Source organism: Palaemon carinicauda, chromosome 1 (genome assembly GCF_036898095.1).
Source record: "Palaemon carinicauda isolate YSFRI2023 chromosome 1, ASM3689809v2, whole genome shotgun sequence".
NCBI classification, from domain to species: domain Eukaryota; kingdom Metazoa; phylum Arthropoda; class Malacostraca; order Decapoda; family Palaemonidae; genus Palaemon; species Palaemon carinicauda.
Window position 1 is genome coordinate 100,568,748 of NC_090725.1, and position 14,325 is coordinate 100,583,072.

Genomic DNA, 14,325 nt, shown 5'->3' on the forward strand with positions numbered 1-14,325 from the left:
AGAGGTCTCGAAAGACTTAAGGAGATCTTGGAGATCTTTATTGTTGGAAAGATCTAAGCCTCTATGTCGAAAGACCGAAGCCAACATGCTCCTGTAGCCCTTAATCGTGGGTGCTGAAAGGGAGCGAACCTTTCTCAGATGTAAAAGAAAATCTGCGATTTGGGCTACAGAGGTACTGGACGAGGACACAGATGCTGACTTGCACCAGTCTCGAAAGACTTCCCACTTCGACTGGTATACTCTAATGGTAGAAGCTCTCCTAGCTCTTGCAATCGCACTGACTGCCTCCTTCGAAAAACCTCTAGCTCTTGAGAGTCTTTCGATAGTGTGAAGGAAGTCAGACGAAGAGCGGGGAGGCTTTGATGGACATTCTTTACGTGGGGCTGACGTAACAGATCTACCCTTAGAGGAAGACTTCTTGGAAAGTCTACCAGCCATTGAAGTACCTCGGTGAACCACTCTCTCGCGGGCCAGAGGGTAGCAACCAACGTCAACCTTGTCCCTCCGTGAGAGGCGAACTTCTGCAGTACCTTGTTGACTATCTTGAATAGTGGGAATGCATATAAGTCCATAAAAGACCAATCCAGTAGAAATGCGTCTATGTAGATTGCTTCTGTATCTAGGACTGGAGAGCAAAATATTGGTAACCTTTTGGTCAACGAGGAGGCAAAGAGGTCTATGGTTGGTTGACCCCAAGAAGCCCAAAGACTCTTGCCCACGTCCTTGTGGAGGGTCCATTCCGTGGGTATCACCTGACCCCTCCGACTGAGACAGTCTGCCAAGACGTTCAAGTCCCCCTGGATGAATCTCGTCAACAGGGAGATGCCTCGAATTCTAGACCATAAGAGAAGGTCCCTTGCGATCTCGAGCAGCGTGAAGGAGTGTGTGCCTCCTTGCTTGGAGATGTACGCCAAAGTTGTGGTGTTGTCTGAGTTGACCTCTACCACTTAGTTTCGAAGACGCTTCCTAATATCATCAAGGCCAAGTGGACTGCTAATAGCTCCTTGCCGTTGATGTGCATGCTCTTCTGACTTGAGGTCCACAGACCAGCGCATTCCCGTCCGTCCAGGGTCGCACCCAACCCAAACCCGACGCATCTGAGGACAACACGTGGTTTGGGTTCTTGACTGCTAGGGATAGTCCCTCTCTCAGACTGATATTGCTGTCCCACCATTTCAGGCATGCCTTTATTGGTTTGGAGACTGGGAATGATACCGTCTCTAATGTCTTGTCCTAGTTCCAGTGAGAGGCAAGATGGAACCGGAGAGGCAGAAGGGGTAGTCTCCCTAGTGAGACAAACTGCTCCAGGGATGAGAGAGTCCCTACGAGACTGTTCCAACTCCTGACTGAATAAACGTTTTCTTTTCAGCATTAGTTGGACTTCGAGCAGGGCTTGACTGCGAATCTCCATCCCCAAAAATAGAATAATCTGGGATGGGATCAGTTGGGACTTTTAGGTTGACCACAAGTCCCAACTCCCTGGCCAGACTCAACGTCCAATGTAGATCCTGCAGACAGTGAAGGCTGGACGATGCTCTGAGAAGCCAGTCGTCCAAGTACAGGGAGGCTCGGATCCCCGATAGCTCGAAACTGGTACCCCACATTCCTGTAAACAAACCTCAGAAACGGTTGGGAATCCGGGTGTATAGGAATGTGGAAGTATGCCTCCTGAAGGTCGAGAGAGACCATCCAGTCGCCTTCCATAAATGCTGTCAAGACAGCCTGGAAGACTTCATCGTGAAGTTTGTCTTGACAATGAACACATTGAGCGCACTTGCCTCTTACGTACTCCTGCAGTGAACATGGCTGCCAAATCATGGAGCCATCCCTGAGGGACTTGTTCCTGCAGAGAACGTGGCTGTCAGATCATTGGAGCCATCCCTGAAAGCCTTGTTTATGCATGACATAATTGTACAGCAAAACTTCAAAGGCTCGAAAACAGCTGTGAAGTTGACCTGTAAAATCTTGGAGCGTCTCATGGCCAGGCGGCAGGGAGAGTCTATGAGGTTTGAGAAGTCTATCTGGGCAGAGGCAGGAACTCCCAAGCCGAAAACTTCTCTCGTGTCATATCAGACTCTCGCTCTATAAGCCAGTTTAAAAGAAGGGAAAGCAAAGGCTGTATCCCCCAAACTCCTTCTGGTGATAAACCAGTCGCCTAGCAAACGTAAAGCTCTCTAGGAGAGCGAGAGAGCACTAGCTTATAAAACAACGGCTTCGAAGTAGCTAGGCCTAGTGTAAGCTCTGACGTTTAGGCGAACGAGGAGCAGCAGTTACAAAAAGATCCGGACAAAGATCCTTAAAAATCAGCATGATTTATTTAAAGTCCATAGAGGGCTAAGCAGCTTTAGGCTCCTCTCCGTCTGACAGAGTCCTCAAGGGAATATCAGTAGGAGGGGGAACAGCAACTTCCTCATCTGAAGGAACCTTGTCCGATAATAGCCGAGTCTCAAGCAAGGGAGAGACCTACCGTGGTGGCAATGCTTTACAAGCAGAGTCCACACGCACTGGTGCAATAGTAGCGGACCAGGACGCAACGTCATGTAACTGCTTGACAGTCTGTGAACTGTCAACAACAACAGGTGCGAGAGACCAGGACGCAACGTCATGTAACTGCTTGACAGTCTGTGAACTGTCAACAACAACAGGTGCGTGAGGACGCACAGCGTCCACTCGAGACTGCTTTGACCGCCTAGACTGAGCAGTCAAAACAACTCTAGAATGCGGAGGTTGACGCTCAGCGTCAAAACAAGTCAACTCCGATTGTTAGCGAACGTCCTGAACGTCAACAGGAGCATCAGCAAGTGGCCTAACGTCCAAATGTGGCTGAAAATCCACACGAGACCGCATCGAGTGTGGTTCTAAACAACCTGACTGACGTGACTTAGCTACGCCAACGTCAACAGGACGCACAAAGGAACGTTAGGGTGGCTGAAAGCCAGGATCTCGATGAGAGAAACGGCTAGGCTCAACGGACTTATCGGCAGAATAGTCTTCCATAAGGGAGGCAAGCTTATTCTGCATGTCTTGCCGTACAACCCATTTAGGATCAACGGAAATGGTTGCGGTAAGAGACGAGGGTAACGTCTGTGACCGCAAAACCTTGCCAACAAAAAGACTCTCGGAGTCTGTGTTACGCTTTTGTTAGGCGGCGAGCTGTCCTAATGGCTAAAACCAGGACGCTGGACCTGTCCTGAAAGGACTGACTTTCGCTTAAGGGCCTCGAAACCTTGTTTCAGGTTTCTTATGCGAAAAGCCTTCGGATGACGAGGAGAAAATCGTCTCTCTCGCCTTATGGTAGGGGTGATCTTGGTAAGATACACCCGATACCATAGAGGGAACGTCTGTTCGCTGATCAAGGCCTCTCGAACCCATAAGTCGTACGACATTACTTCTCCCCTGGGCTTGGGAACTTGCAAGAGGTCCTGGACTAGGCGAACGATAGGCACGAACAGACGAACCCTCGGTCGCAACACTGATAACACTTTGCGCAATATCACTTTATCACTACGATTTTCTGTTTTGCACTTATTTCACTGAAATCGAAACTTTTACTGATTTCTACCTGAAGCACGCAATTCTACCCTCATCAAAAGGTAGTAATTGCGAAATCAGTCGTATAATGCAAGCACATTAATACCAGCAAAAAACAGTAAACATATTTTAAGATAAAAAATTCAGTGGCTGGGGAAGAGACTAAACACTAGTTCATTCAAAACTACGTTTTCAATCTCTCACCGTACATTGCCTGGGGACGAGAATAAAAAACTAAAAACGTTTTATCCTTTCTCCCCGTAAAGAGACTAGGGACGAGAGTAACTCGAGAACAACGTTACCCGCTTGAACGGAACGTTTTCTCTCCTCTCTCTCCCTCCGTCTCTATCTTTCTCTCTCTCTCTCTCTTGATTTCGCACCTAAGAGAAGAGCCCACTTACGTTTCGTCAAAAAAACATGTTATTTGACCAAAGGAAAAAACTGAAAGGTTTTTCAACTAAAAAGTTCCTTTAAAATAGAATTTAAAACATTTAAGCTTTGAAAGAAGAATGAACAAAACGTCAGAATTGATTTACTCTTTCTGCAAAGTGAAACCGTGATACTCTCTCTCTCTATCGTAACGATAGAGCGCAAACTGCGTAGCATAAATAAACTAAACGTTAGTTCATCTTTGAAACAGTACGAAGACTATTCAAAGAAAATCTTTCATAAAATATCTATTAAAAAATATTCATTTAAAAAGTTTTAAATCATTAGCTCTTTAAAAGCTATTTACGATTGAAAGGGCTCAACGTTGTTTAACTTCGGTTTCCAAGTTAGGACCGCCTACTCTCAGGAAAGGTCGCATATAAACAAATCATTAAAATTTATTTTTATGTTTATTATAAATGGAAAGTTAATCGAAGAGGCCTAATAAAGGCGGTGAGATATAAAATATATAGAGGAAAATCTATAATTAATTCATAACGTGATAAGATAATTGCTAAAAGCCTAAACACACTTCCGTCTAAGGGAAGGGTCGGCCATTTAAAAGTCAAAGAAAGTCCATACTCTCTTTGTCATCAAAAATTAAATCTATCCAAAAACGAGTTCAAGGATTTATTTGAAGAAAAACACCTGTACTGCGAAAGCTCAAACCAAATTAAAGTACTTCACCAAATATGATGGGAAAAACTCCAGGTTCAACAGCGAGTAAAAGTACGTCTTGTCGACACGTCGACAGAGAAGAAATTGAAGGTTTTGTTTACATCCGAGAGTGGTATCTGGCCGACAGTTGGCGCTGGTGGGCAAACCCGCAACCTGCATAGCGATCGCTCGCGAGTTTTTTTATGTATGTGTCTGTCGAGCAACAGAGTTGTAGCTATTATATATTCACCGGCTAAGTTAAATATTTAAAACTAGAATGTTATCAGCCAAAGGACACCAATTAGGGAAGCATATCAGTTCAAAGAAATAAATGGAGGAAAGAACAAGTATAAAAAAAAGACAAAGCAAGTTAAATACCAAAGTTAAATAAACAAGTAACACTACGAAACAAGACATGTCAATCTGCTCAACAAAAAAAAAAAAAAAAAAATTTTTTGCATCGTTTGAAAGTTCCACTGATTCAACAATTTGAGCAGGATAATCATTCCACAATTTGGTCATAGCTGGAATAGAGCTTCTTAGAATTAATTGCTTACCTAATATTACAGTATAAAGTAATATTTAATTCTGGGAAATGGGAAAGTGAAGGATGGTCAATACTATTTGGAAATACCTGATACAACATACACAATGAGGTAATTGAACAGTGGTGCCAGATATTAATATTCAGATCAACATAAAAGAATTGAATGGACCTAAGTTTTTTTCCAAGAATTCAAGATGAGAGTCAGTTGGTTAAGATCAGCTAGAACAATATTCAAAACACAGTGGAATAAAATAATCAAAACAATCCCTCATGATAGCAAAAAAAAAAAAAAAAAAAAAAAAAAAAAAAATCCTCTTATTCTTAGACTTATTTACATGTACAGTTAAGAAAAGATTTTTTCCTGCACAGAGGGATTTTCACACTCCACACACTGCAATTCTCAAGGAAACGAGTGAGAATAAAAATGCATTGAAGCTGTACATTTAATGTAAGGGTCTGTGCTATGGGTACATACAGCAAAGATCAGATTCACAACTTAAGGAGTCCAGCCACGAACATGCTCACCTTTGAATTCCTTTCTATATTTTGAATTCAGTCACATTATCAAGTCTTATATGATTCCTAGAAAATAATAAACCTCATTACAGAGGGAATAACCATATTCAATAAAAAATCTGCTAAATATTATACTAGAAATATTCAACAACTATTCACACATAATCAATAGTCTACCATTCAATTCAATTAGCAGTACAAAGATCTTATACTGCAAAAATAATCACAGATCCCATTCGCCAAAGAATCTATCATATGAGGCTTGACAACCATGCCCTCATTCATATGTTTATATTTTTTGTGTTGATTTCTTTTTATGCTGGAATTCTATCATAAATGATATTTTGGGTTTAAGTTGTATCTGACACCGACACCTGCAGTTTATGCAAAGAATGAATAAACAATTTTGACTAGAAGCATTAACGGCGTCCTTATTGAAAAAAAAAATGGCAACGGCCCATGGTGATAGTCAAAAGTTACATGGCAGTTTTGACCCTCTAATAAGGCTTCAGTAATTTCATTTACTTGAAATAATCCATATAAACCGTAGTCAAGCACTAATAAACTTCTAATCCAAAAAGCGAGGAGAACGTTCAAGGGTAAAAAGAAATACTGACTTCAATTGTAATTGTAGCCCCAATAAAGTTATTCTAACTGGATGCAAATGATAAAAAACTTTATTGGAAATGACAATTAAGGACGGGAACTAAATGTGTTGTCTAATATATATAATCATGTATCAGAGTTAGGGTTTCAATAAGCTAGCAATCCCTCTAACCTCAAAAGGATGCTTAATAATTGTAGCCATTTTTAGCACAGGCTGCATTTTCACTTGCATTCATAAAAAGAGTAAGAGGGAAGAAAGACCTCCAGTACATATAAGTGTGATGCAGAGTAACACAGGCTGTTAAATTGCTTTCTTTGCTAGAAGCAAGTGTAAATGTATACCAATACTAAATAGATTCTGAAATGGCACTGGTATTTTAAATGTCTAATTGATGTGGCACTGAACACAGAGTAAAATGAAAATGCTTAAGAAGATTCTATGGAACTGAATTTCAAACTGGCAGACATGAACAAGAAATAAAAAAAAAAAACATAGTAAAAATATGACTGAAAGCAAGGAAGTTACTAGTCCTTAAGGCTTTATGGAATGTATTGTAACAATCCTAGAGAAAAATCCCCAAAATATAAAAATAAGCTTAATAAAATATAAAACTATAAAATAATCACCATGGGACATAAAACATTAATGGTGAACTTTACAAGAGACCAATCCCAAAACAGTAGAGCAATTGGCCAACACTATACTAATTATAACAATATAAATAGATTTGCCCTTCAAAACTAGTATCATCATCATCATCAAACCATGGCAGTTAATTATTTGGGAAACAACATATTATTCACCTATCACCACTTAATAAGTTTGAATAACTGCTAGTAATTATCTTTGGTATTAATGAAAAAAATATGCAAGATGCCTGGAAATCGACAAGTTCACAACGGCAGAATAATTCATATACACAGCTTGATTAAAATTCAGTTGATACATTACGTAAATGTTGCACCGTTGAGATTCACTACATGATGCCTGATGAGCGAAATCAGAATATCACTATTTTCAGATTCCTAAATCGCATATAGGCATTATAATTAAGGCTGGGATGAAATGCCAAGTAAGACCAAAGTTTCTTCATGTACAGTACTGGATTACTAAGTATTCAGTAATCGCTTCAGCGCTAGAGCTTGAACCTTTCATTCACTCAGAATAAAAGCTCGGATGACAGTGATAATATACAGTAGACTTTAATAACCAAATGTCTATTACATATCCAATTTGAATGATGCATGAGGGTTTCCTATTCAAAAGAATTTGCTGCTTCATGATCAGTTATCAGTAATACCCGTATTTTATTAGCCTCTTGAAATTTCTAGCAATTCTTTTTAATAATATTTCATGGAATTTCATGTTCTAACTCCCAAAATGCTATTGTTAATAATAACCCCAAAGCATATATATTAAATTATCAAGTTACTAGGTTCATTACCAAAAAATGATTCAGTCTTCCCTCTATTATAATTGACTAGTTTCATCAAAGAATTATATCTGCTATATAGTTAAAGATATAGTTAACTACAGAATAAGAATAAAATTATTTTTACCTCACTTTTTTATGCCTCACTGATATCATGAGAATTCAACTCACATAGTATAAGAGGAATCTTGGTAAGACTTGGCATTCCCTGCACACATCATTATTCTGACATACTTTCCATTCTTACATTTTCAATATAAGCTAAACATACAGAAACTAAAACTGGCCTTAAAGGCCATTTTATAAACAATCTCACATTCTTAGCCTACTAGCAAGTGCTTTGTATAAGAAAAACCCACAGGAAATACTATACTGCTTAGCCTTGAGTTAAGTCTGGAGAGGTAAGTAGCATCTATGACAACTAACAAAAATAGTATGAGTATTGCGAATAAACATCTGGCTGAAATGATAACCTGTGGATTTCCTCAATAAATAATACCTCAACTATGCTGTTATTCAGGAACTGGCTCATTACAAACATGAGATCCAGTTGGATTTGATGAATATATTAAATCATAAACATTTTATACAATAATTTATAACAGCACATTGTTGAAATAGTAAAATACTCATGAAGATGAACCACAAAATAGACTTCATTAACTTTGATAATAGGATAAAAGCAATCCATCCTCATGAATATCTGAATTTTTAATTAAAACATGGCTAGTGAATTTGGGCACTAGACTTGACTGGGAGGATCTTTATCTTTTGGACCCCCCCAAAATGAGTCAAACCTACTGCGAGCCTTATCAAGCGCATCAGTTACAGCCCTACCAGAAGAGGGAGATACAAGAGAGGGAGGTTTAGACTCCTGTGGTGCACCCACAGTCTGGGCCTGAGGATAAAAAGGAGCATCAGGTGCTTCTAGAACTCGATAAGGAGATCCTTTGGGTCTAGCTGTTGGTTCAAGAGGAGCTTCTAAAACTCGATAAGGAGAGGGTTTGACAGGGGCTTCAGATTTTGCGGGAGACGGCTCAGGAACATCCTTGATATCTGATGGTGCCTCTGGGGCCTCTAGTACACGGAAACCTCCTGGCTTTGGTTGAGACGTCTCCGATGGGGCTTCAAGAACCTTATAGGCACCAGCCTTTGGAGAATTAGTTGTTACTTGACTAGGCTGATCAAACATGAAGGAAGGATCATCAAGGCATCGTAGATTAGTACCAGGGATGCTTCGAACACCTGTAGGTTTTGACTCTGGACCACTGGACTCCTTGGAAGGCTCAGAGGATGGCAGGGGCACTTCAGGCTTGGTAGGGGATGGAGTACCAGAGCTCTTACCATTCATGCCGTTCAAAGAGCCAAACATGGACATAGACATAGGATCAACCGCACCTGTAAGGAACCATCACCCATGCAGTGAATATAGATTAAGTATAGAAAGCATTAGTAAAAATTGAAAGCTACAGTTCCCAATGAACAAAGCATTACCATTGTACCCAAAAGATGTACCCATATATTTTCTACATACATAAGTTTGAGTGCATTTCTGGATCTTATTCTACAACATACTGCTTAGAAATTATATATATGTACAGTGCTGTATAATTAAGGCAACTGATTTCCCATCATGCTTACAGAAGAATATATGAAGAATAATCTCACTTAAGCGTTAAGTTTAAGAGGATAGGCTATTTATAAAAGGATATGAAATTTTTTAAGAGTAGCATTAGTCTCTATAAGGCTAAGATTATACTTTGAACTGACATAGAGACCAAAAATACCTCTGACATCCCTAACATTTCCTACCATTTCTCTGTTATTACAGGAAATAATACTATCCTCATTCCTTAAAAGCAGGCTCTGTAAGTTACAGTGGTCAATACAGACACAATAAGATTAACTGTATATTCACTTTGTTATATTACGAAAACTATCAATATGCTCAAAATCCTCTTTTACTGATGATACTTCAATGAAACTGGAGTTAAAAACAGAATTTTAGGGAAAACTGGAATGAAGAAGGGACTCATAATTATTTATTTCTATCATCAGTATCACAATTTTATACTGCTACTGCTAATGGTGTGGGCATAATCTGCACAATAAACAGTTTTATCTATTGTACCTGAGAAAACTAAGCTTTGTGCATTCTTCATTACCACAGACATGCATGGTATATTCTAACATTCAGCTCTTCAGAAGGTCAAAAGATAACAGTAAAAATCATTAACTTGCTTATCTTATTTGCAGGAATTTCAAAGTTATAAAATATATTAAACATTATGTACATCCCATAAACACCGAAGAACTAAGAAGACTGGAAAAGAAGAATTGCATTTCTACATGCCAGCATGAGAAGAAACATCCCATGGGCTGTTCTTTGTTTCATTACTTTCTGCCTCTGAAGTAGTGGAAGAAGCAGTTTCTGAATAGCCAATATTCACAAGGTCTGATTTATCACCAGAACTAGTTTTTTCTACAAATGGTTTAAAAGAATTCTCAGTTGATGATTCAGACGATGAAGTAGTAGATGAAGAGGAGGAGGAAGATAGAGACCGTAGCCTAGATGTGGGTAGGAAGTTTTTCTGTACTGGGGAGTCATTTATCAATGCTAAACTATCCTCAAGTTGCTTGTTGTATCCTTCAGATTCCTGTGGTGATATGGCTTCAGTTTTTCTGTTGGCTTCAATCACAGTATGTACGGAAGTTCCTGAAGCTGTTGCAGGCACACTGAAATGATCATCAATATCATACGATTCGTTTTTCACAGAATGTTCATCTTGGTTTTCTTTCATTTCTTCTTCATCATCTATAACATGGAAGTTTGAAGCATATCCTCTGAAAGTATCTTCAAATCTAGGTCTTGATTCAAAGGGATTTTTCAAACTGTATAAATCTTCTTTTTCCACCTCTAAAGAAGACGGTTTTTGTAAGAAGGGGTCAATATTAGAGTTTGCACCAAAATTCAGGTGACTCTCCAGATTTTCATTTTGTTCAGGTAATCCATCCCCATTTTCTACCTTTTTCTGCAATCCGGAAGCAAACTGGCCAAAAGAGCTACTACTTTGGTTAGGGATATTATCAGAATGCTTTAATAAAAATGGCTTATCTGAGCTCTCATCAATGAGAGATTGTTTAAAAGAAAGTTGTCTATCCAAAGAAATTTTGCTTGAATCTACGAATGCAATTTCTTCAGAAAATGGGTTTGTAGCAAAGAAAGTCGCCGGTTCCAGTTCTGACTCAGTAGTGCTAAGCTCAAAAACTTTAGATTTCTCCACAGTTTGGTTAAAACCTAAGTTATCTGATGGCATTATTGCATTATTTTGATCCAAAACTTCATAACTTGAAATATCAGCATCATTACTGAATGGATTAAAACTTTTCACTGTTTTCATTCCAGTTGAGTTTTTCTGGTCAAAGGACTTATTCCTTCCTTCATCATTGAAAGGATCAAACCTCTCTTCTTGTAACTCTCTATTTATAACTGTATCTCTGTCAATATCATTACCAACACCTTCATTCTCTGATGAATTATCCCGAGGCTTGAGATCATAGACATGTGGTAATTTATCCTTATTGTCAGGCATGAAATTTCTTTGAGTGAAGTGATCAGAAAATTCATCGAGAAAAGTACTATCTTTACCATACACACGATTGCCTGCAAGTTTTTCCTCAAAATTGGTTTCATGAGTAAATTCATCAACGAGAGTGTTATCTGTATCATGCACATGATTGCCAGGATAATTTTTTTCAATAGTTTCATAATTATCATATCTTGAGTTGCTATCTTCATATCCTTGAATATCAAATTTTTCTAGATGTTGCAACTTTATCTTACTGACTTGAATGAATTCATCATTCGTCAAGCCTTTATCACTTGGTTCATTAGTGTCTTTATTAACTTCTGCAGAATCTAGCAAGCTACTTTCTATAGATTTTTCTATACCTATTTTTTCTTTATCTAATTCTGATCTCTCTGAAGATTTGGTATAAATATCACGTGTGTCAGCGCTAAATCTGAAATCATCTTCATTATGAAAACCATGTGATTCAAATTCTGATCTCTGTTCTCCAAAGTTTCTTGGTTGATTATCACTAAGGTTATCATGATCCGTTTCCTTTGATGAAGTTGCTAATGTTGTTTTTGAGACAAGACCATTAAGTTGAGATTCCAAACTCTTCATTTTATCCTCAATAGAAAATGTTTCAATATTTTCCCTATTACTTCCAGCAAAGGGATTTGTGTGAAGGTCACTACTCTTTGTACCTTCTTCTTTTGATCTATTTGTATCATGAATCATACTAGAATAGCCGATTCCTTCATTGACTAAATTAGGACTTCCTCTTTTATCTGTGTCATAGTTATCAGATAATGATAATTCTACTTGTAGGTGTTCTTTTTTGAGGGAGAAAGGTTCCATAACATGAGCTGGAGAGAGTGAGCAATTGTTGTCACTTTCTGGTACTGAAGATAAGGAGTGGGTGAATGAATCATAATCCTGAACAGATGATGTAAAGTTGAAAATAGAGTCATCTTCTTGAAGGGACGATGAAGACGAGGGAAGGTTTTCAATGAGGGAAGATGGTGAGTTCAGATTTTCATGAAGAGATGACAAAGAGGAGTGTCTGCTTTTTGTTCCATCTTGAGAATCAAGACTCTCTAAATACTGCCTTTTCTGAGATTCATCATTGTAAGTGGAAATATTAACTTCTTGGGGTGAAGATAACGACCGAGATTCATCATTGTACGTGGGAATATTTACTTCTTGGGGTGAAGATAATGACTGAATATTTCCATAAAAAGAAGATTTGGTATTTAGATTTTGAGAAACTGTTATCATCTCCTCTTTCACAAGATTATCCCCATGAATAAAGGATAGTTCAGTTTTCAATGGTAATGCAGATGTTCTACTATCATTAGGTTTATTTCTGAAAGAATCACTAGGGCCTTCATTTGGGGGTTCAATAACAGACAATAACATCTGGACTTTAGATTTTGAATCAAGAAATTTTGTTGGCTGCTGAATATGTTGGTTTGGTGGTAGGTTATCATCAAAAACAGAATAGGAAGACTGAATCATTTCCCTCTGAGATTGAACAATTACTTCTTCAACGGAAGTTAGACTCATGTTATCTCCATTAACAGATAAATTATCATTTTCAGTCTGAACTGATGGTAGACTGTTTTCCAAAGATTGTTCATTGTGCACCTTGATGGGATTTTCATAACTAGTTTTTGGGTCGGGTTTCTCTGCATTTGCAACAGGCAATGGTTCATCTACCTGAGTCACACAGTAAGAATCCTTGTCTAAGTTTACTAAAGATGATTCCAAACTTTTATCAGATAGTGAAATGTGGTCATCATTTCCAAAAGAGTCTTTGTCTTCTTGGACTAAGGACGATGAATTTGTACTTCCAAAAGAAAAATTTATTTTATCTTTATGGGATGAAGGAGAGGACTGTGCACTACTGTCTTGCTGAGAAATCATTTGATGTTCATCATATGACATTACAGAATTTTGGTCACTGTCATATGGTTTCAGATCATTACCATCATTAACTTGAGACAAAGACATGTAGTTTTCTTCTAACCCTTCTTGATCTATTTGGGTGATGGATAAGTCTTCAATGGTTTCATCAATCAGTGCAATTTGGTCATGGTGAGTAGCAGATAATGAATCGAGACTCTCATTGGGAGACATGCTACGTTCATCAGGAAATGAGGGTAGCGCACTTGGGTTTTCATCGGTTGAATCGAGTTTGGTTTCCTTCAAAGTAGGTACAAGGTTGAAATTTCCATTAGAAAGCGAGACCTCGTCACTTTTTGTTGGAGATGGTGACCTTGAACTCTCTGGTAATAGTGAAGCTTGCTCAACTTGAATTAGAAGGGAAGCATTTTTATTTTGATATACAGAGGCAATTTCATCTTCTTCACTTGAATAAGTAACTTCACGGGAAGGTACTAATAATGCTTCATTACTATGACCTTCTGATGTATTATCTCCATTCTCAGATGGAAATAAAGACCCATTATTCTGGATGGATAAAGATAGGTCAGGATTTTCTTGTGAAATTAAAACTTGATTATCTTGTACCAATGCCTCTGACAAGTAACCATATATATCAGATGTCTGAAAGATATCCTCATTCTTTTCTGGTGAGGATGTAGCACTCTCATGTTCATGGGAAACTTCCTCCTCTTCAGCTCTGGACAAAAGTTTGGAATTTCCTTCTAAAGCTATACCATCACTAGGAATGTCAGATAATGAATATTGTTCATTTGACATTAGAATTTCACCACTGTTTATTGTTGATTCTGAAATGGGCAGTACAGATGGATGCATTTCAACATAATTATTAGCAGGAGAAGCTTCCTCTTCCTTAATGGGTGATGAAGAGTTTCCATTTTCTTGTACAAGAGAGTTGTCTTCTGAAGCGTACAAAAGATTACTTTCATATGAAGTTATTTCATTTTGCATCAGTGATACAGATTTCATGTATTGGTCATCAGGAATTGATTTATCTTCTTCAATGGGAGAAGCAGATAAGTGGCTTTCAAGGTTACTAACATCTATGTTTTCATGAAGTGAATTCTTTTGG

General features: G+C 38.3%; 1 protein-coding gene across 31 annotated transcripts in view; it reads right to left on the bottom strand.

Annotated features, from left to right (window-relative positions):
• Positions 1-6,118: 6,118 nt before the first annotated feature.
• The window catches only part of LOC137650196 (nucleolar protein dao-5-like), a 998,067-nt gene continuing 989,860 nt past the window's right edge, over positions 6,119-14,325 (bottom strand). For all 31 annotated transcript variants that reach the window (XM_068383641.1, XM_068383503.1, XM_068383565.1 and 28 more), the window contains one exon: positions 6,119-9,117. In XM_068383641.1, coding sequence (XP_068239742.1) covers positions 8,462-9,117 — 656 coding nt within the window. In that variant the 3' untranslated portion in view covers positions 6,119-8,461. The remainder of the gene's footprint in view (positions 9,118-14,325) is intronic.